The 23,428-nt window shown below is 41.3% G+C and overlaps 1 protein-coding gene across 4 annotated transcripts in view; it reads right to left on the bottom strand.

The window, feature by feature from the left end:
• Positions 1 to 23,428, bottom strand: part of arhgef2a (Rho guanine nucleotide exchange factor (GEF) 2a) — a 73,971-nt gene that overhangs the window by 28,687 nt on the left and 21,856 nt on the right. For 3 of the 4 annotated variants that reach the window (XM_014142254.3, XM_082961197.1, XM_014142257.3), the window contains 7 exons: positions 5,798 to 5,960; positions 3,974 to 4,041; positions 3,675 to 3,738; positions 3,239 to 3,371; positions 1,388 to 1,497; positions 899 to 1,042; positions 332 to 582 (listed from right to left, as the gene is read on the bottom strand). In XM_014142254.3, coding sequence (XP_013997729.2) covers positions 332 to 582; positions 899 to 1,042; positions 1,388 to 1,497; positions 3,239 to 3,371; positions 3,675 to 3,738; positions 3,974 to 4,041; positions 5,798 to 5,960 — 933 coding nt within the window. Of the gene's footprint in view, positions 1 to 331; positions 583 to 898; positions 1,043 to 1,387; positions 1,498 to 3,238; positions 3,372 to 3,674; positions 3,739 to 3,973; positions 4,042 to 5,797; positions 5,961 to 9,908; positions 10,229 to 23,428 lie in introns of those variants that run through there. The other variant, XM_014142255.3, reaches the window with a different exon arrangement.

Below are 23,428 nucleotides of genomic sequence, written 5' to 3'. Positions count from 1 at the left end.
GAAACAGTCAATCAATCAAATCAAATCTACTTAAAGTACCCTAGCCTAGATCCCAAAGACCAATCAAAAGCAGAGTGGCTAAGATAAACTCCCTAGAAGGAAGTAACCGTGAGATGAACCAGGGGAGGACCATACTCCTCTGTTTGTACAGTGTAGTTAAGATTACGTATGACAAAGGCCAGATAGTTTCTCAGGTCTTGCAAAGAATGAATGATCCACTAGGATGGTAAATGTATAGATCACATATTTTATAATTATTTTTACTTAACCTTTATTTAACTAGGCAAGTCAGTTACATAAGGCAGTGGGTATAATGTCCATGTCTTTCTACCTGTTCCAGTAGCACATCTCCCAGCTGATGGATAGTGAAGTTGTAGGTGCTGCCAGGCTGTAGGCTGTGGTTGCGCCGGGTGAGCAGTTGTGCCAGGAAGCGGGCATGTATGGCGGTGAGACGGTCTAGGCAGGGGAAGATGGCGTGCACCACGCCCGGCTCAAGCTGCACCTCCTCCAGCATGCCCTGGCGGAACACCCTCTCCATGATGCGCAGCGTCCGCACATGGTGCAGCTCTGTCTGGATCAACTCTGAGGAAGACAGAAACGCAAAGAGAGAGTCGATCATGTAACACCTTGCGAAAGAACATTCATATTTTTCTCTGTTCATAACCTGCCAGAAACACGTAGAACACACATGACAATTTGGGAGGACGCACAGGGTCAGCTGCACCCCTGGAGCTATGTCGGGGTTAGGTACCTTGCTCAAGGGCACAACAGTAGTGGATTGTGGCCATGATCTGAAACAAGTAGCACCCTCCCCAGTTGCCACTTTTTCGTTGTCCAGCCCATCATGGCCTTTTCACCACAAAGGGAAAGAGGTTCAAATACATGTCACTGCTCTCACCATAGATGACGTCCTGCCGCTTGATGATGTCTTTGCGATGCGTCTGCAGGTAGCCCGAGTCCACCGCCATGCTCCATGAGTCCGCCTCAAAATCCCGCCCCTCAATCTCCATTTCCTCCAGCATGGAGGTGTAGTACTCTTCCCCTGAGAGAGGAAAACATTCATCCAGCGTTAACAACAAACAAACAACAAACAAAAACAGACCATCAATGCCTCAAATGTTCAGTTCTAAAGTCGCTCCTGACAATCTCTCATTTTTTCTTATCACTTTGAAGGTAGACATGGACATGACAGTTGCCAATATACCTTTTAGGTTCTTACCCCAAATCCCTGAGGCTTTCCCTACGTAATGGATGCAACCTTGTCCCAGACACAAAGACTTGCATAAGCTACACAATCTGTGCACCTAGACTTAAGATCAATAGCAAATACAGAGCACAAATGTCCCACATTCAATCCCAAGAAGGCACAACCACATCACTGTCTTACCCTCATCGTTGAGCGACTCCATGGACATGGCTCTGTTCCTGAAGTTGAGCGAGTCTGTGGACTGGGACAGGATCCTGCGCAGCCCCAAGGGAGAGTCATCATTCAGGTTCCTATGTAGAGGCATGGACGAGGACACACACACAGACAAAAACACACATATATATACACATGCACCAAGAAACATGTATATTATACACATGCAGATACAGTATACACACACAGAAACCAACAACATAAATATGCATGAGCACACAGAAAAAAACGAGAAAAAAAAACGGTGATATAGATACAAATCACACAGAGGACAAGCAGAGACGAAACACACGCACACCCATCCATGCATTGGGATACACAGAGACACACATGATTACAATGGTACAAAACACACCAATGTACGAGCCACTGTGAATATTACCACTCATGCTTATGTCCTGAGACACACACAGAGATGAGGCATATGCCATGTGTAGATAAACATGTTAGTTCACACATTCAGTAGACTGGAATCTGCAATTGCTCCTCTATCACCAACTGCTGGCAGTTATTATACATGTCTGAACCTTGTAAGATCAAACCAAAACCGATAAAACACCACACACAGCATTTCGAAAGTATTCCGACTCCAGCCTTACTCTAAAATTGATAAAAATTTGTTCCCCCCCCATCAATCTACACACAACACCCCATAATGACAGTTTAGATTATTTTGCAAATGTGTATTTAAAAAAATTACTGAAATATAACATTTACATAAGTATTCAGACCCTTTACTCAGTACTTTGTTGAAGCACCTTTGCCAGCAATTACAGCCTCAAGTCTTCTTGCGTATGACGCTACAAGCTTGGCACGGCTGTATTTGGGGAGTTTCTCCCATTCGTTTGGATGGGGAGCGTAGCTGCACAGCTATTTTCAGGTTTCTCCAGAGATGTTCGGGCTCTGGCTGGGACATTCAGTGACTTGTCCCGAAGCCACTCCTGCATTGTCTTGGCTGTCATGTGCCTTTCACTAAGGAGTGGCTTCCATAAAGGCCTGATTGGTGGAGTGCGGCAGAGATGGTTGTCCTTCTGGAAGGATTTCCCATCTGCACAGAGGAACTCTGGAGCTCTGGCAGTGTGACCATCGGGTTCTTGGTCACTTGCCTGACCAAGGCCCTTCTCGCTCGTTTGCTCAATTTGTCCGGGCAGCCAGCTCTAAGAAGAGTCTTGGTGGTTCCAAACTTCTTCCATTTAAGAATGATGGAGGCCACTGTGTTCTTTGGTACTCTTCCCCAGATCTGTGCCTAGACACTATCCTTTCTCGGAGCTCTACAGACAATTCCTTCGACCTCATGGCTTGGTTTTTGCTCTGACATGCACTGTCAACTATGGGACCTTATATAGACAGGTGTGTGCCTTTCCAAATCATGTCCAATCAATTGAATTGACCACAGGTGGCCTCCAATCAAGTTGTAGAAACATCTCAAGAATGATCCAAGGAAATAGGATGCACCTGAGCTCAATTTCTTGTCTCATAGCAAAGGGTCTGGATACTTAAAAAACATACCTTATTTACATAACTTTTAACATTTGCAAGAATTTCTACAAACCTCTTTTTGCTTTGTCATTATGGGGTATTGTGTATAGATTGATGAGAAAAAAAGAATACATTTTAGAATAAGGCTGTAACACAACAAAATGTGGAAAACGGGAAGGGGTCTGAATACTTTCCGAATGCACTGTAACACAGACAGTGTGTGGGACTTTCATTTCTACTATGAAAAGTGTTTATGTGGCAGACATATAGGCATGATGTCACTATTAATGTCAATGACAAGATTGACTGAGGTTTCTCTCGTACACTGCCGGGGCTCACCCTGTAATGTTATTGGTGGAGACGCTCTTGGAGAGGGAAAGGCCGGAGCGTCCACGGCGCGAGCCCAGCAGGGATTGGCGGAGGTTGTCAGAGTGGTAGATGGCTGAGCTGGGGCGTTCCCTCATCATGGGGGCTAACAAGGAGTAGATATAGGAGGGGGAGAAGAGGAGTAGGAGGAAGAGGGGAAGGAAGAAGAGGGAAGAGTGGGAGGAGAAATATAGTGGAATAATGTAAAAGGAAAACTAAGTGGAAAAGGAGTCTCCACAGATGCAATTAAGGGGTTTAAAAGTGAAACCTGCTCAATTGCAAAACTGACATTGTTATTACATTCTAGTCCAATAGTGAAAAATAATTTTTCCTTTGCCTATGTAATAAAGAATTCGAAGTGTGTAGCGTGTGCCTACGTGCGCACGTTTGTGTGTTTGCATGTACTCACTTTTGGTACGAAGGGTCACGTTCTGCAGAGATGAGTTGTTCCTCATGAGAGCCATCTTCTGTTGCTGTGGTTACAGAATACAGTTTAATAATAAGTGCCGTGGTATATGATATTGCATACTTGTATATGTAGTAGAATAAGGTTGCAATATACAGATAGCATATCAAAAGGCAAATATCCATATATTACACAATTAATTAATGTGTATTTCTCGTGCAATTCCCATCATTTTGTGTGTCATGGAAAGGCACTAGTTTAATGTTTAAATTATATATTTAGTCAGTATTATCATCTCTTACCCTCTGTTTCATTTTGGCACAGTTGGGCAACGTGTCTCGACAGCGGTTGTGGATGGTGACACTACAAGCTGTGAGAAAAAGAAACACACGAGACTCACTCAACTACTTTCTCTCTCTCCTCTCAATGTCCCCCCTACCCTGTATTAATATTTTGTCCCTCATTCTGTTCCTCTATTTTGTCATATCGAATATGGAGACACTTTGAATATATGGTGAGCATCTCCCTCTTTCTCCCCCCTGCCTTGATTGTGGCCATTGTTTCAAATAAGTTTGACTTCCTGTACAGGGTTTGTGAACAGGAAGTAAGGGTTTAGATAACTGCCGGAGGGGAGGCGACCCAGGGGTGTTTTGGAACCCTCTAACCCAGTTCCACTGCCCCTCCACCGCCCACACTTAACACTTGTCTGACCTAAATCTGGACTTAAAGCCTAGTTAGTAGGCTTACACACTGAAAAAGGCAATCATGACTCCCTGTGAGATCTTTTAAGACAATATTTTGAGTGAAGACGGTTTTTGCTATTACTTATTCACCTGTTTGATTTGGTGCTGTGAAATCAAGCCAAACAAAGTTGTGAGTGTTCTAGCATCCATGGTATTCAGGACATTCTTCCCAACCCCTAAGTGTTACCGGGAACTAATTTCCATATTTCATAATTGAGTAATAGGAATTAGAACAACGCTGTAAGGCTAAAACAAAAAGAGTGACCTTTGATCTCTAACTCCCCCGCAAAATAGGAAGAGCCTCAAGGAACTGAGTTAGCGCCTGGCTACGTTAATGTGGGATATCAGAAAAGAGCTTGGTGCAGGGCCAGCACAGGTTGCACAGTTCTGACACAACACCGGGACTACTATCTGAACAGGGGAATGGAGTCCTGACACTACACAGGGTGTTTGTTATCTGTGACCAACCCTCTCTGTCTGGAAAACTGCATCAGGTTTGGTTGAGAAAGACAATGAAGAAATGCTACCCAGCAGAAAAAGCGAAGTAGGGGAGGTGCACCGGCTGACAGCATAACAGGAAAGGGAGTGTGTGTGTGACATGAGCAGGACTGTGTCTATATTTGTGTGTGAAATGTTTTGCCTGTGCGCATGACTGACACACCTTGGCAGGTTTTACATAAATGAATATGTATATTTGTGTGTGAACTGTGTCGCAAAATGTATTCCTAAAATGTACATATTTCAAAAAGAAATACTAAGCAAAAGATGCAAACCAAATGTATTCCAGCTCAATCTATTGTAAGTTAAATCAAATGTAATGAAAACACATTGAGCTACAGCTCTTCTAGGCCAATTTGGTTGTGATGACAGTGGAGAGGTGTTTTTGAGTGGGTGTGAAGCTCCCTCTCTCTCACCCATTATCTGACTCCATGGAGATCAATGTCCATAATCAAACTATTTTAACGAAATTGATCGTCACATTATAGTTTATTACTGTGTTGTAGTTTGTTTGGACAGTTAACCGGTTTAACAGAGAGGTAACCGTTTGATTTGGTTGGAAAGAAATGGTATAGATTGTTCCCTTTGGTAGTGCCCCGATATTCTGCCACTACAGAGTGACGTGACAATGTATGTCCTGATAAATGATGCTGCATTATTTTAAAGCATCTTAGGGTTTTAGAGGTACAGGATATGGTATGTTTTTGAGGTGCTTTTGTGGTTTGCTGAGGTACTCTTTTTGTGTAGCTGAGGCCTGTATCTGAAGGATGTGGTGGGTAGGCAAGGCTTACTTGGGCAGTTAAGGGACACTATAGAGGGGTGCTGTGTGTGTGTGGTAGTAGTTGTATTAGTAGTGGTAGTAGCATTAGCATTAGTATTACTCACTGGGGCAGCTGAGGGCCTCCTTGGCAGTGATGCTTTTGTTGCATGCTGAACAGAGGGTGGTTCCCGACACGGTGAGGGAGGTGAAGAGGTGCCCGTTGCTGTAGCGCGCCTCCCTGTCCCGTGCCTCTTTCTCCCTCTCCCTCATGCGCTCTTTCTCCTTATTCTGGGAGTAAATTCAAAAGAGGAGAGAAGCAGAATGCACTGATTACATACAATGGCACCGTTGACATGAGGTGGACAGGTCAGAGCCTTTTGTCTGTTGTCATCCAGCACAGGAAGTAGACAGGGAAGGCTTCCTCTTTTGTGGCTAAATTGGGCAGGGTGAGCTGTTGCTAGGGCAACAGCAGCAAAAGAGGGACTTCACGAGACTTGATTCCCTGTGTATTAGATCAGTATGTATGGGTATGTCTCAAAACCAAAATGTCACTGTAAAAGTAAGAGCATTTACAAGACCGGTCAGAATTTTCTGACAGCGATGACCAGCAGAGGATGTTAATATGAGAGAGAGAAAGAAAGATGACTCCAGCATGTTACACAACATAGGCCTATAATGAAACAATAGACGTGGGTTTTCACGGTTTTTCTCCACCACCTTACTCACTACCTCCCACTCTCTCGTCCTTCTGTCTCTTTTCTCGTTTGGAGGATGCTATTGAAAATAAATTTGGAGGATGCCTTGTGACGATCACATGAACTTTGCAATAAAAAAGGAACTCACGGTAGCCAGAATGACTGTACAACATTCTATAAAATCAAATACTCTGTAGTTTTCCATAATAACAATATTTTCAAGTGGTAAATATCTAGACAATGACCGTCATGGTGTTTTCCACCATCTCATAGCCCACACAGCACTAACACACCTGATACATTTTCTGGTTGACAAAACAAGACTTAATGAGTAGATTATTTGTCACATCAGGTTGAATTGTGTGTTAGGGTTTGGCTGGAACAAAAATGTGGGTTGAGGGGACAGGATTGGAGAAACACTGCTCTGAATCCATCCAGAGACTACTTCTACAGTTTAGTTTTTTTATTTATATAGGTTTATCTCATTGAGATAAATGTATTTTGCAAGAGTGACCCGTTCAAAATAGCAGCAGTCGACATAGTGATGTTCAAAAGTTAACATTTACCAATACTACCTTTGCATTTTCGCATCATCACCTCAGACTTTGATATGCTGGAACAGGTCTTTGAAACCTCTACATCTGTATTGTCCCTAATTGCTGGTCAAAGTTTGTGCACTTGTTTTAAGGTCAAATGTTATTTTGATGCAGCTATGCAAAGCACTAACATTTTTACAGGAAAACGACAAGAACTATACCAACGAAGTTTAGAATGAGTAATTTCTGATGCGTCAGAGGCAAGAGCACACTTCCTCTCTCCCTTTTTGCACGCTCCTCTTCTCTCAATATACGGCCTAGTGCTGTAGAATTGGCTTAGGTGCTAATGTGAGCAATACATCAGGGAGTGAAATAGATGGTGTGTGATGGAGACAGGCAGCTATAGTTGTCCTCCCTATAAACGCTGTTTTAACTGAAGTTAGTTTGTGCTCTCATTAAAAGGTGTCAGGAGCATAACACTGAGAAAGTCATGGGATTATGGGCAGATTCATTTTATACTCTTCCACCTGTTTACTTCACTGAGTCACTGATAAACACACAAAGTATGTTCCACACCTCTATGTGTGCGTTTCCTAGAATATCCATGTGCCCTATGTGTTGGTATGTGCGGTGGCATAAAATATGCGTGTGCATGTATGTGTGTGTTTATCCTCCAGATTAAGGACTGATCTGTAATTGCTGTGTGGATTGAGGTGGCCCTGTAACCTGGTTTCTTTCCTCTGGAGGGATGCTGGGGCAAAGCAGAGCCTGAGGTGGATTTAAGTTTAGTCTCCCTGAACGACAAAAAGATAACGAGGAGTCAGTCTAATATTGGCCAGTGTGTGTGTGTGTGTGTGATATATATATACACACGTATGTGTATATGTGTGTGTGTGTGTGTGTGTGTGTGTGTGTAGTGTGTGTGAGAGAGAGTGTGGCTGTCTCTGGATCAGGTTCTGATGTGACATTTTCTTTATACCTTCAACCTGACACACAGCTCTGTAACGCACCAGGTCATTGCGCTCCACGGGAAGTCATATGCTCCATCTCTCCCTCCCTCCGTCTCACACACACGCACCATCTTTCTCCATCCATCCCTCTCTTTCTCACTCACTCTCCTTCCCTCTCACTTTATTTCTAACTCTCGAGCTTTGTCCTTCGCCCTCGGCCCTCTCGTTTGAACACATTGCCGCCTACAGTTTCCCCTGTGTGCTATAGATTGCAATAGCTCCCTCCCACCTCCCTCCTGTGCTGTAGGAAGTATTCCTATTTCATTTGGTTAAGTTCAACACAACCACCGACCATACATACCGGTAGCAATACCAATTAAAATAATAAAATACAGAATCACATAGTGACGATGATGGTTTTTACTCTGGTCACTAATTTCACCTGGAACGTTACCATTTTATCAGGGTTCGAATTACAAGAGTGTAGGAGTGCTAGGGACTATCAAAGCAAATAAGAGCCCGTAAAGGTTTTAAAACATCAACAGCGGGGGTTGTAATAAGCGTTTCAGTAAAAATATTGACTTTGATATACTAGGGCAGTGTTTCTCAACCTTTATTAGGGACAGACCTGGGTTCAGATGGTATTAGTTTTTTCCCCAAATACTTAAATCGCTTGACCTTGCCTGGTGCAAAGAAACCAAAAGAATACTCCCAAAAGTGCAAACCCCACCCATATGGCACTCCAAGCAGGCTCTGTAAAACACTCAAAAGTATTTAAGAGAAAACAAATACTATTTAAACTAAGGTCTGATTAGTGTAATGGAGTCGGTGTAATTTGAACTGAGGATACCAGCAAAATAACTGGAAGCATAGGTGTGTCCTGAATTTGAGGTGACCATGCAAAGCCTCTAACTGTCCAGTTTGTAATAGTGTATGAGTGCCCAATAGATTTGGTGGCACTGACCCCAATACTATGTTCATGTTCAATAAATATGCAAAAGGAATACACAGGCATACATGTGCGCACATACACCCCAATGTAGGAAAGTTATGTATATATGGCGCTGGCAAGCCAAGGTTCTCTGCCATCTACTGTGCCTGAGAAAACAGATGATATCACACCAACAGAGTGGCATTTCCATGGCAACCATTGCTGTAGTGAAACACACACTGAGCACAAATGCATGTAGTCCTCCCTTACACACAAGATCACTACATTAACAAAACTAAGGGCGCATTCAGTCCTCACTCCCTGAAACCAGCACGCACACACAAATACATAATTCGATACTGATATTGCATACAGGATCTCAATAAAATCAAACATCCACACATGCAACCCTAGACCAGCGCTGTCCAGGAGAGCAGAATTACTCATTGAATCAGTACCTGCTGTATCAGTCGAATAGGAGAGGAAGGCAAAATGGTACACACAACATGTCATATTTTAATATTGCATACTTGCATGATAAGAGCATGATGCACTGTTGGTTTGTTGTTGTAGCCTGCTATGTATGGTGTATAACGTCCATATGTACAGTGAAAAAACTAACAAATACTGTACAGATAGTGTAAGCTTTCTGATTGGAAGAAGCATCTAAACAAAAATGGCAAAACTTCCAACATAAGTTATTTTAGTCGTGTCCAGTGACCATGTTTGCTTTCCAGTATGTGGTAACACTTCTGGGTGCCGATGCGCAAAATAATGGCGCCTGGGGAATCATGACCAAACAGAAAAAGGTGATGAACAGTATACGTTTCCAGCATACCCAGACCAGTTCTCACCATACAGGCACATCATTGGAAAGCGCGTCGTTTGCTTTTATAAAGCATCTCCATATTGCGCAAACTTCCTGAAAAAAATGCCTACGTGCTTCTGCAATGATGATCGCAATCTAAACGTTATTTTAACCAAATGTAAGATAATGTCTCCAATTCTAAAATGACATCTATAAGTTTAAAGTTTTATTAGTCGAAAAACGTGCTTGTTGCGTATTTCACTTTTCTTGTCAGAAGTTTGCCAGTAATAGTAAGCCTCAAAATACATCTACTCACCCGTAAACTAATCTCTCTCATTCTCTCTTGTCGAATTTTTGACAGATCCGCGACTCTGGACATGGTGAGAATCGGATCCTTTCCTCTCCAGTACGATAAATCCTTATAAAGGCAAACCGCTTGTAGCTGTCAAGCAGGTACTTCAAATATCCGCCTGTTTTGTTCTTCCCTGAGAGGTTAACGCTAAAGTAGTCATATGATTATATGGCTAGGGTAAATGGAATGTGTAATAGCCAAACTATTACGCCTTTACAAAATAGCGCGTTCAACTTCTCCAACGGTTCTGTCTCTGATGCTGCGTAAGAGGCGACTTTCTCATACGGGAAATTCAGTTGTTTTTTTGCACTTCAGATGATCCACCATCACGCCTACTGGAGGAGGTTTCATAGTTTCAGAACCACCCTCTCTTTCTCGCAATGATGTGGTACCACTCAATGCGCTGTGCTAGCACAGAGACAAAAATGGAAGGAAGTAAATCAAGAAAACTTTTGAGCTCTTTCTGGTACTACAAAGATTGAGGGAGAGGTCACTAAATGTAAAACACACATGCACAGATAAATGGACAAGCACAGGCTAATAATATTCCATAAATAGCCAGAAATCAAATATTCACAAATGTGTTTAAATAAGATGACAGCAACTTCACATGTAATAGCTGAAGAGCTTTGGAAAAGTGGAGAAATGCATTACCAATTTACACTGAGGGGACCACTTCCAATGATGTCATAATCAATGCCTTGTCAATTCATATGGACATGTTATATGAGTTGTAAATGCATTGTTGATAACAATCTCAAATTAAATTGTCATTCTTATTTAAACATTTTCTATGGAGGAATGTGGGTAGAAAATGGCGGCATAAACTTTGAAGCTGTAAGAAATGTAAAGTGGGTGGGGTGAGTGGGGAGTGGTAGCCAAAATGTAGGGACATTTTGAGGAGAGGCTAATGGTTACAGTCTCATGCAACGCTGCCTCAACATCGGTTGCCAACTCTATATGCCTGGATTGTGTTTATTAACCAAATGGAAGAAAACAGACCGAAACAGGGAGGGAGTACCTGGACTTGCCCAATAAGAAATATTGCATTTGGTTTTAAAACATTTTCCATTCCATGACCTAATGAACACAACCCAGCGCTTATATGGTTGGAGGAAGTATAATTAGTTTATAGTTCAAACTGGGCTTGAGTAGCTATTAGCTAACACCCAACAAACAAAGGGAGTATTTGACTGACTAGTGCTACTTGTCATGAAGTCCTTTGACACAATGGCACAATTTGTTTGAGAAGTGTTTGAAAAATGACAAATAGGGCTATTGGTGAATCGGGACTTCAGTCTGTTATAGCTTTTATACAGTACCTTTCAAAAGGTGAGGAAGCACTTTTCTTCATTCCTTCTTTCGGTTCTCTCAACTGTATCCATCTCATGGCATCTCTCCATTCTCTCAGCTGTTTACATTTAACTGTACCCCTCTGTCCATCTCTCCCCCAATTTCTCTCCTGGCTAATGATCAGTATATCAGCCCATTAGAAGGGTGGGAGTTAAAGAGGACAGATTGTGTGGAAGCCCGCCCACAACACAGCAGTTTCAGCACTGACTCTTACTTATTTCCCATAAGATTCACGGCTTTGTTCATACTAAGCCGTATGCAGAACTTAACCGCAATAGTGACTAGGTCGGTTGGCGGAAATAAAAGTACAGGCTTTGTTGCCAGCAATAGCTTTCAGATATAAAGAAAAGCCGACAAAACATATTGGTTTTAAGGTGTATTTGACTCCCTCAAACAGTCGCTCTCTACCTTTCTCCTACTCTCTCCATCAGATTCCCATCCCAGTGTGCAAAATTTGGCACATGATATCTTAATGACAATTTTCTGGTTGGAAACTGGTTTTGTGATTGAGAAGACCATCTGGTTACAAATAAGTACAGACATATTTTTGATGATTAGATGAAGATGTGAAACTTTGGTCAGGATTTTTTTTAAGGAGTGGATGTCTAGATGTCCTATGGGTAGTGGACCATTCTTGATAAACATGGGAAACTTAAGTGTGAAAAACCCAGCAGCGTTGCAGTTCTTGACACAAACCGGTGCGCCTGGCACCTACTACCATATCCTGTTCAAAGTCAATTAAATATTTTGTCCTGCCCATTCACCCTCTGAATGGTACACAAACAAAAAACATTTGTCATAAGAAACTAGCTCCCTGGTATACAGAAAATACCCGAGCACTGAAGCAAGCTTCCAGAAAATTGGAACGGAATTGGAGCTACACCAAACTGGAAGTCTTCCGACTAGCTTGGAAAGACACTACCGTACAGTATCGAAAAGCCCTCACCGCTGGTCGATCATCCTATTTTCCAACTTAATTAAGGAGAATAAGAACAATCCAAAATTAATTTTTGATACTGTCGCAAAGCTAACTAAAAAACAGCATTCCCCAAGAGAGGATGGCTTTCACTTCAGCAGTGATAAATTCAAAAACTTCTTTAACGAAAAGATCATGATCATTAGAAAGCAAATTATGGACTCCTCTTTAAATCTGCGTATTTCTCCAAAGCTCAGTTGTCCTGAGTCTGCACAACACTGCCAGGACCTAGGATCAAGGGAGACACTCAAGTTTTTTAATACTATATCTCTTGACACATTGATGAAAATAGTCTTGACCTCTAAACCGTCAAGATGCATACTGGACCCTATTTCAACTAAACTACTGAAAGATCTGCTTCCTGTGCTTGGCCCTCCTATGTTGAACATAATAAATGGCCCCCTATCCCCCGACTAAAAGTGGCAGTAATAAAGCCTCTCTTGAAAAAGCCTAACCTTGACACAGAAAATATTAAAAAACGATTCGGCCTATATTGAATATTTTTTTTATTTTACTAGGCAAGTCAGTTAAGAACAAATTCTTATTTTCAATGACGGCCTAGGAACAGTGGGTTAACTGCCTTGTTCAGGGGCAGAACGACAGATTTGTACCTTGTCAGCTCGGGGATTCGATCTTGCAACCTTTCGGTTACTTGTCTAATGCTCTAACCACTAGGCTACGCTACCATTCCTCTCAAAACATGTTTAAAAAGCTGCCTTCCTGAAGACAAACAATGTATACGAAACGCTTCAGTCTGGTTTAGAGGTCGACCGATTATGATTTTTCAACGCCGATACCGATTATTGGAGGACCAAAAAAAGCCGATTAATCGGCCATTTAATATATATATATATATGTAATAATGACAATTACAACAATACTGAATGAACACTTATTTTAACTTAATATAATACATAAATACTATCAATTTAGCCTCAAATAAATAATGAAACATGTTCAATTTGGTTTAAATAATGCAAAAACAAAGTGTTGGAGAAGAAAGTAAAAGTGCAATATGTGCCATGTAAAAAAGCTAACGTTTAAGTTCCTTGCTCAGAACATGAGAACATATGAAAGCTGGTGGTTCCTTTTAACATGAGTCTTCAATATTCCCAGGTAAGAAGTTTTAGGTTGTAGTTATTATATGAATTATAGGACTATTTCTCTCTATAAGATTTGTATTTCATATACCTTTGACTATTGGATGTTCTTATAGGCACTTTAGTATTGCCAGTGTAACAGTATAGCTTCTGTCCCTCTCCTCGCTCCTACCTGGACTCGAACCAGGAACACATCAACAACAGCCACCCTCGAAGCAGCGTTACCCATGTAGAGCAAGGGGAACAACTACTCCAAGTCTCAGAGCGAGTGACGTTTGAAACGCTATTAGCGCGCACCCGTTAACTAGCTAGCCATTTCACATCGGTTACACCAGCCTAATCTTGGGAGTTGATAAGCTTGAAGTCATAAACAGCGCAATGCTTGAAGAATTGCGAAGAGCTGCTGGCAAATCGCACGAAGGTGCTGTTTGAATGAATGCTTACGAGCCTGCTGCTGCCTACCATCGCACAGTCAGACTGCTCTATCAAATCATAGACTTAATTATAACATAGTAACACACAGAAATACGAGCCTTTGGTCATTAATATGGTCGAATCCGGAAACTATCATTTCGAAAACGAAACGTTAATTATTTCAGTGAAATACGGAAGTGTTCCGTATTTTATCTAACGAGTGGCATCCCTAAGTCTAAATATTCCTGTTACATTGCACAACCTTCAATGTTATGTCATAATTATGTACAATTCTGACAAATTAATTACGGCCTTTGTTAGGAATAAATGGACTTCACACAGTCCGCAATGAGCCAGGCGGCCCAAACTGCTGTATATACCCGACTGCTTGCACAGAACGCTAGAAAAGTGACACAAATTCATGTTAGCAGGCAATATGAACTAAATATGCAGGTATAAAAATATATACTTGTGTATTGAAAACATTGAAAAACATAACAATTATTTTAAGAATTATAGATACAGAACTCCTCTATGCACTCGATATGTCCGATTTTAAAATAGCTTTTCGGTGAAAGCACATTTTGAAATATTCTCAGTAGATAGCCCGGCATCACAGGGCTAGCTATTTAGACACCCAGCAAGTTTAGCACTCATCAAAGTCAGATTTACTATAAGAAAAATGTTATTACCTTTGCTGTCTTCGTCAGAATGCACTCCCAGGACTTCTACTTCAATAACAAATGTTGGTTTGGTCCAAAATAATCCATAGTTATATCCAAACAGCGGCGTTTTGTTCGTGCGTTCAAGACACTATCCGAAAGGGTAAATAAGGGTGACGAGCATGGCGCAATTCGTGACAAAAAAATTCTAAATATTCCATTACCGTACTTCGAAGCATGTCAACCGCTGTTTAAAATCAATTTTTATGCCATTTTTCTCATAAAAAAGCAATAATATTCCGACCGGGAATCTGCGTTTAGGTAAACAGATTAAAGAAAATAAAGCATTCGGTCGACTCGGGCACGCGCCTAAGCCCATAGTACTCTGATCGGCCACTTGCCAAAAGCGATAATGTGTTTCAGCCAGAGGCTGCCTCGATATCGTTCAGCTTTTTCCCGGGCTCTGAGAGCCTATGGGAGCCGTAGGAAGTGTCACGTTATTGCAAAGATCCTCAGTCTTCAATAAAAAGAGCCAAGATGAAACACAATTTGTCAGACAGGCCACTTCCTGCATGGAATCTTCTCAGGTTTTTGCCTGCCATATGAGTTCTGTTATACTCACAGACACCATTCAAACAGTTTTAGAAACTTTAGGGTGTTTTCTATCCAAAGCCAATAATTATATGCATATTCTAGTTACTGGGCAGGAGTAGTAACCAGATTAAATCGGGTACGTTTTTTATCCGGCCGTGTCAATACTGCCCCCTAGCCCTAACAGGTTAAATAAAAAGGTAAAAAATTAAAATAAAAATTGCTAAAAAAAAGTACAAATAAAAAAAATAAAAAATAATAATAATAATAATAAAAAGTAAACAAATATTTACAAAAAATAAATACAAAAATAAACAATTTTTCTTTTTTTTTTTTTTATGAAAAAATATAAAATAACAAATAAATACAAAAAAATAAATTAAAAAAAAAAAAAAAATCGGCAAATCGTTGGCCAAAAATACGGATTACCGATTGTTATGAAAACTTGAATTCGGCCCTAATTAATCGCCCATTCCGATTAATTGGTCGACCTCTAGTCTGGTTTTAGATCCCATCATAGCACTGAGACTGCACTCGTGAAGGTGGTAAATGACCTTTTAATGGCGTCAGACCAAGGCTCTGCATCTGTCCTCGTGCTCCTAGACCTTAGTGCTGCATTTGATACCATCAATCACCACATTCTTTTGGCGAGATTGGAAACCCAAATTGGTCTACACGGACAAGTTCTGGCCTGATTTAGATCTTATCTGTCGTAAAGATATCAGTTTGTCTCTGTGGATGGTTTGTCTTCCGACAAATCAACTGTAGATTCCATTGTTCCTCAAGGTTCCATTTTAGGACCACTATTGTTTTCACTATATATTTTACCTCTTTATGTCATTCGGAAACATAATGTTAACTTCCACTGCTATGCGGACAATACAGAGCTGTACATTTCGATGAAACATGGTGAAGCCCCAAAATTGCCCTCCCTGGAAGCCTGTTAGACTCCTGCAATGCTCTACGTTCCGGCTACCCGGATAAAGCACTAAATAAACTTCAGTTAGTGCTAAACACGGCTGCTAGAATCTTGACTAGAACCAAAAACTGTGATCATATTAATCCAGTGCTAGCCTCTCTACACTAGCTTCCTGTTAAGGCTAGGGATGATTAAGGTTTTACTGCTAACCTACAAAGCATTACATGGGCTTGCTCCTACCCATCTTTCCGTTATTGGTCCTGCCGTACATACCTACACGTACGCTACGGTCACAAGACGCAGGCCTCCTTACTGTCCCTAGAATTTCTAAGCAACAGTTGAAGGCTGCACTTTCTCCGATAGAGCTCCATTTTTATGGAATGGTCTGCCTATCCATGTGAGAGACGCAGACTCGGTCTTTATTGAAGACTCAGCTCTTCAGTAAGTCCTATGATTGAGTGTAGTCTGGCCCAGGGGTGTGAAGGTGAACGGAAAGGCACTGGAGGTTTTGTGCCGTGGGGGAGATCTTCGTGAGCTGTACTCTGCCTTGTCTCAGGGTAGTAGGTTGGTGGTTGAAGATATCCCTCTCGTGGTGTGAGGGCTGTGCTTTGGCAAAGTGGGTGGGGTTATATCCTGCCTGTTTGGCCCTGTCGTCGGACAGGGCCAGTGTCTCCTGACCCCTCCCGTCTCAGGCTCCAGTATTTATGCGTCGGGGGGCTAGGGTCAGTCTTATATCTGAAGTTTTTCTCCTGTCTTATCCGGTGTTAATTTAAGTCAGTCTCGCTCTCCCTCCCTGAGCCCTAGGACCATGCCTCAGGTCTACCTGGCCTGATGACTCCTTGCTATCCCCAGTCCACCTGGTCATGCTGCTGCTCCAGTTTCAACTGTTTTGCCTGCGGCTATGGAACCCTGACCTGTTCACCGGATGTGCTACCATGTCCCGGACCTGCTGTTTTGGACCCGCTCTCTCTACCACACCTGAGTCTCCAACTCTGAATGATTGGCTATGAAAAGACAACAGACATTTACTCCTGGAGTTGCTGTCCTGTTGCACCCTCTACAACAACTGTGATTATTATTATCTGACCCTGATGGTCATCTATGAACATTAGAACATCTCGGCCATGTACTGTTGTAATCTCCACCCGGTACAGCCAGAAGAGGACTGGCCACCCCTCAGAGCCTGGTTCCTCTGTACATTTCTTCCTAGATTCTGACCTTTCTAGGGAGTTTTTCCTAGCCACCGTGCTTCTACATCTGCATTGCTTGCTGTTTGGGGTTTTAGGCTGGGTGTCTGTACAGCACTTTATGACATCGGCTGATGTAAAAAGGGCTTTATAAATAAATGTGATTGATTTGATTAACATACACAATTCGTCTCAACTGTCTTAAGGCTTAAAAAATCTTAAACTTGTCTCATCCCCTTCACCTACACTGATTGAAGTGGATTTAACAATTGACATCAATAAGGGATCATAGCTTTCACCTGGTCAGTCTATGTTATGGAAAGAATAGGTATTCTTAATATGTTGTTTACTCAGTGTATGTCAGCCTCTTGAAGGACATAGGGATTGAACCCCAGTTTTCGGGGTTATACACATACGTGTCAAGAGACGGGAGCATTACCACTCACCCATGGGCTCTGTACTGTCGTCTTTTAAAAAGGCTTCATCTTAGCGAGTCTGCGTGGGAGGGAAAGGGTCCTCTTGATTTGGAAGGACATGTTAATGGGTGGTGGCAGACACTGACAGAGTGACAGTGTGACACGTTTGACTGTGCTGCCTCTATTAGTCCTCTCCCTCCACAGCTCTGGTGAATTTTGGTCGGCATGAAACAAGAGCGTTGCTGTGGGTTACCGCTCCGCTGCAGAGCCAGACCGCTTTGTGGAGAAATGTGTGTGAATGTGTGAAAACCAATGCAAGTATGTGTGTGTATTTTGAGTCAGCAGCGCGGAGGTGTCTCCATGGACAGATATGCTCCTGCTCCGGTGAGATAATGACCAGGTGCTGAGAGACTTTACCCACAAACCCTGTCATTCAGCCCAGCACAGGGAGACCAGGACAAAATAACCACATAGGTATGTTTGTTTGAATGTGTTTCATAGTGTGATAATGTAACAGCAGAGAGCAATGTTATTGTGAGTAGCTTGTTTGAATTAGACTTACATTTGTTCTCTGTTGCAATCCAGAAATATGACAGAACAGAGGATAGGAGAAGGAGGCTACAGGAAAGAGGAGGGGGCGAGGGGTGGACGACTGTACCTACAAAACATCTACTTGAGTGGATGGTGCACTGACTCACTCTATGACACACACATTGTGATATACCCACACATCGCATACTCACCTATAGTGAATTCATACACAATACTTTCCCTCTCTCAAACACACAGATGTATGGACACATCGATACACACAAACGCACACTGCCTTCAGAAATTCTTCACACCCTGTGACTTTTTCCACATTTTGTTGTGTTACAGCCTGAATTTAAAATATAATAAATTGAGCTTTTGTGTCACTGGCCTACACACAATACCCCATCATGTCAAAATTGAATAATGTCTTTAGATTTTTTTTTACATATTAATTACAAATGAAAAGCTGAAATGTCTTGACTCAATAAGTATTCAACCCCTTTTACGGCAAGCCTAAATAAGTCCAGGAGTAAAAATGTGCTTAACAAGTGGATGGACTATAAGTGTTTAACATGATTGCTGAATGTCTACCTCATCTCTGTACCCCACACATACAATTATCTGTAAGGTCCCTCAGTCGAGCAGTGAATTGGGCTCCTGAGTGGCACAGCGGTCTAAGGCACTGCATCTCAGTGCTAGATGCATCACTACAGACACCCTGGTTCAAATCCAGGCTGTATCACACCTGGCCGTGAGTGGGAGTCCCATAGGGCAGCGCATAATTGGCCCAGCGTTGTCCGGGTTTGGCCGTCATTGTAAATAAGAATTTGTTCTTAACTGACTTGCCTAGTTAAATAAAGGTTAAATACATTATTTTTTTTTAAATGTCAAACACAGATCAAAACACAAAAGGCCAGGGAGGTTTTTCAATGCCTCACAAAGAAGGGCACCTATTGGTAGATGGGTAAAATAAAAGCAGACATTGAATATCCCTTTGAACATGGTGAAGTTATTAATTACACTTTGTATGGTGTATCAATAGATCCAGTCACTACAAAGACACAGGCATCCTTCCTAACGCATTTGCCGGAGAGGAAATGGTGACTTTAAAACAGTTTGAGTTTAAAGGCTGTGAGAAAACTGAGGCTGAATCAACAACATTGTAGTTACTCCACAATAACAACCTAAATGGCAGAGTGAAAAGGAAGCCTGTACAGAATAAACAATATTCCAAAACATGCATCATCTTAGCAATAAGGCACTAAAGTAAAACTGCAAAAGATGTGGCAAAATAAATTAACTTCATGTCCTGAATACAAAGCGTTATGTTTGGGGCAAATCCAACACGTCACGGACTACCACTCTTCATATTTTCAAGCCTGATGGTGGCTGCATCATGTTATGGGTATGCTCGTCATCGGCAAGGACTAGGGAGTTTTTTTTTTGATAAAAGAAACGGAAGAGCTAAGCACAGGCAAAATCATAGAGCAGGAGTGTCAAACTCATTCCATGGAGGGCATTGTGTCTGCAGGTTTTAAGTTTCAAGTTAACACCTAGACAACCAGGTGAGGGGAGTTCTTTCACTAATTAGAGGCCTTAATACATCAATCAAGTACAAGGGAGGTGCGAAAACCTGCAGACACTCAGCACTCTGTGGAACGAGTTTGACAAGTGTCTTGGAGGAAAACCTGGTTTTGTCAACTGGGAGACAAATTCACCAAAATAACATGAGTTGCTTACCAAGACAACATTAAATGTTCCTGAGTGGCCTAGTTTTGACATAAATCTGCTTGAAAACCTATGGCAAGAGTTGAAAATTGATGTCTAGCAATGAACAACCAACTTGACAGAGCTTAAAGAATTGTTTAAATAATAATTTACAAAGATTGTACAATCCAGGTGTGTGAAGCTCAGAGATTTACCCAGAAAGACTCTTTTACACTGCTGCTACTCTCTGTTATTATCTATGCATAAGTCACTTTAATAACTCTACCCACGTGTATATTACCTCAATTACCTCGACTAACCGGTGCCCCCACACATTGACTCTGTACCGGTACCCCCTGTATATAGCCTCACTATTGTTATTTTGCTGCTGCTCTTTAATTATTTGTTACTTTATTTATTTTCTTTTAGGTATTTTTCTTAAAACTGCATTGTTGGTTAAGGGCTTGTAAGTAAGCATTTCACTGTAAGGTCTAAACATGTTGTATTCGGTGCAAGTCAAATAAAATGTTATTTAATCGCTGCCAAACATGTATTGACTTAGCGGTGTGAATACTTATGTAAATTAGATATCTGTATTTCATTTTCAATAAACTTGCAAAAATTCCTAAAAACATGCTTTCACTGGCATTATGCGGTATTGTGTGTAGATGGGTGCGAAAATAAAAACTGACTTCAGGCCGTAACAAAAATGTTTTGGGGGGGGAAAATAAGTCAAGGGGTATGAATACTTTCTGAAGGCACTGTATGCACACACGCACGCGCACATACTTGCGCATAAACAGACACACACATGAAGAGCGAAGATTTAAAAAAAACACTTAAGCCCTAATAAATGTTGTACAGATGTGTTACATCTTCAAGGGATTTCTGCTCCCTACAGTCAACCTCTCAACATTTCTACACGAAGCAAATAAACAGTGAACAACTATCACAAAGGAGCGTCTACTAGAGATGTCCAACTCAAACAAACATCGGCAGCTACTGAACAGTATGATGATATTATTGGTTGTACAGGAGCAGATGGTAATGACCTTAGTTGTATTACATACTGTATGTTAATGTCTGTGTGCATGTGTTTAGCTTATTAAACCAGCATGAAATGGCCCCTGCTTTGTGCCTTAACAACAAGATACTTGCACAAAGCACACATGCATGAATGCACACACATTAAAGCGTTTCTCCAAAACCAGTCACGCAAGTGTCACAATTTGACTCCAAACGAGGCTTAATTAGCTGACACTCAATTGACGTAATCAGTGGCTTGTAATCATTAGCATGTTCCAGATGTTGGCTTGATCTTAAAACAAAAACACACACCCTATAAAAGCTAGCAGACCTATACACCCTGGTGCCGTGATACCAATGCTTTTCAAATACTTTTCATTAAATGGCTACTGCTGTACTAAAGTGGGTATGATTATGAAGTGTTAGGGGCCTACAGGAAAGACTGGGTTGTGTTTATTAGGCACCAAACCGAGGAGGGATTACCTGGACCTGGTCCAATAAGAAACACAAATGTTGGTTTTCAATTCCGAAACGGTTTAAAAATTGCTTTTACTCAATTACTGTACTGCAACTGAGGGAATGGGAAACTATGGTAAGCGTGGCAAATAGTTATTATTTGACTGACTGATCCATGGGTATTTGTCTTGAAGCAAAATATGTAGTGCTTTTAAAGACTTCATGAATGTTCTATAAAGCCTTTATTAGTTGACTTTCGTGGGACCTCTAGATCCCGGTTAGGTGTTTCTGCCACAACTGCCACTTGGAGGATTAACTGAAGTGGAGGTCAGACGTGACTAAGTTTAGTGTAGAAGTCTTCCTGAATCAGAGACCAGAGGCTGTCCTTTGAAACAGATTGTGACTTTTATTGATAATAACCTATACAACCTGGCCAGGATGTCATAAAGAAGTCATTGCAACTAGTTTCAACTGCTTTTTATAGCCAACAACTTAGTTTTAACTTGAAATTATCTAGGCCGGCTAATTGGAGCATGCTTACAGGACACTCCTCTGTTGTTTTAGAGTGTTTAATGAAAATCTGTGAGGCAGGTTTCATTTCAGTTTAAGTCTGGTTTATAGCTTTCCCCACTAAGGGAGCAGACAGATGCCGGAGTAAAACATTAAGGCTTTAAGGTTCTCTTCAAAACCCATATTAATAGAAATCAGTAAGTCATGAAAAGAGTTGAAGCAGTTGAAAATACTGTACACACATTCAATTACTATGCAAAACATTACAACATTAAATGTACTTATATTCACACTTGCACATTGTGAACTTCTGTTTACATTCCTTCATAATACTATGTCTAGGGCTGACCCCATTTAGATGACTGGTCGATTTTTTTGGTCGACCAAGATTTCTTTGAGTCTAGCAGTCACAAATGTAATTTTTTTTTTGTTCATGGCACACGAGACACTGTCTGATTTACACCCGTCTCAGTGGACTAATCCATCGAGGAGGCCGCGGGGATGCCACGGTCCAAGAAGGATGGGAGTGTGGCTAAGTTGCACAATGCACTTCTCCCTCCAGAATGCGCCCTCTCATGCCATTTCGTGCGCATTCATTGTTTCATAACTTCATTGTGTGAATTGTTTGCTCTTTGATTGTTAGTGTCTATCAATTCCCCATTACATTAATGTTTGTTTGGTTACGGTATTTTCTGATAATGCATTCAATATATTATTATTACAGTCGTTTATCGTTCTCTTTGTCAGAGTGGACAGGTTTTTTGCAGAGCTAACAACCTATGCTACACTTGTGAGAAATAAGTTTTGGTTTATTTCATTCCATTTATGAGTTTTGTCAATTTATTCATTGTCTTTTGTTTGGAGCGCTCCTATCAAATGTTAAGGATGCGCACCCGAATACGTATATAGAAGTAGGCCAAGGCTACCTGGCCTACACACAAATGTAGACCTATAAATGTGCCCATTTGGGGATGTCTGATCGTCTTAACTCACCACCACTAATGAACTGTGGAGCTACTCAAAGTAGATTTTTCTTCTCCTCAAACTAAGTAAAAAAAGTATGTTTTTAGAATCCATTGAGAATTACAAAAGTTCGATGTATTTGAAAAATATTTCCAGCTCTCTCCTTTCGATAACCACTTGGCATGAAAGGGAAAAATGTAATGCTCTGATCCTGTGGAAACATAAAATAACTGATGAATTCTTATCCCTTGCACACATAGCCTACAACTGTGTCTGTCCGACCTCACTGGGCAGGAAACTGAGGCCCCAGAATATTTTATACAATGTTGCAAGTTTGCTAGCACAAGCTTCAGGCTAGATACAGTTGATACAATGTTTCAAGTTTGTTGCAGACAGGCCTTGCATAGCCAATGTGATTTATAGGACATTTATTTTTAAATCAGAAAATGTTCTACCTGCAGGCTGCAATGTTTTTATTTGTTGGCTTTATGTAGGCTATATTTACATAGTTGGCAATGAAAGTTTAAGATTTTTATGATTTTTATCTAGATAGAATTTAGAACCACGACAGTGATTTTGACATAAAGACTATTATAAATTAAATTGAAACTGAAAACAGCTCAACGAAAATGTGTATATGAAAATCATAACTGGCACGCAGATCAGTAGA

This window comes from Salmo salar, chromosome 14 (assembly GCF_965601325.2).
Source record: "Salmo salar chromosome 14, fSalSal1, whole genome shotgun sequence".
In the NCBI taxonomy this organism is placed as follows: Eukaryota; Metazoa; Chordata; class Actinopteri; order Salmoniformes; family Salmonidae; genus Salmo; species Salmo salar.
Note: the sequence above shows the minus strand (reverse complement) of the source record. Positions and strands in the feature narration are given on the sequence as shown.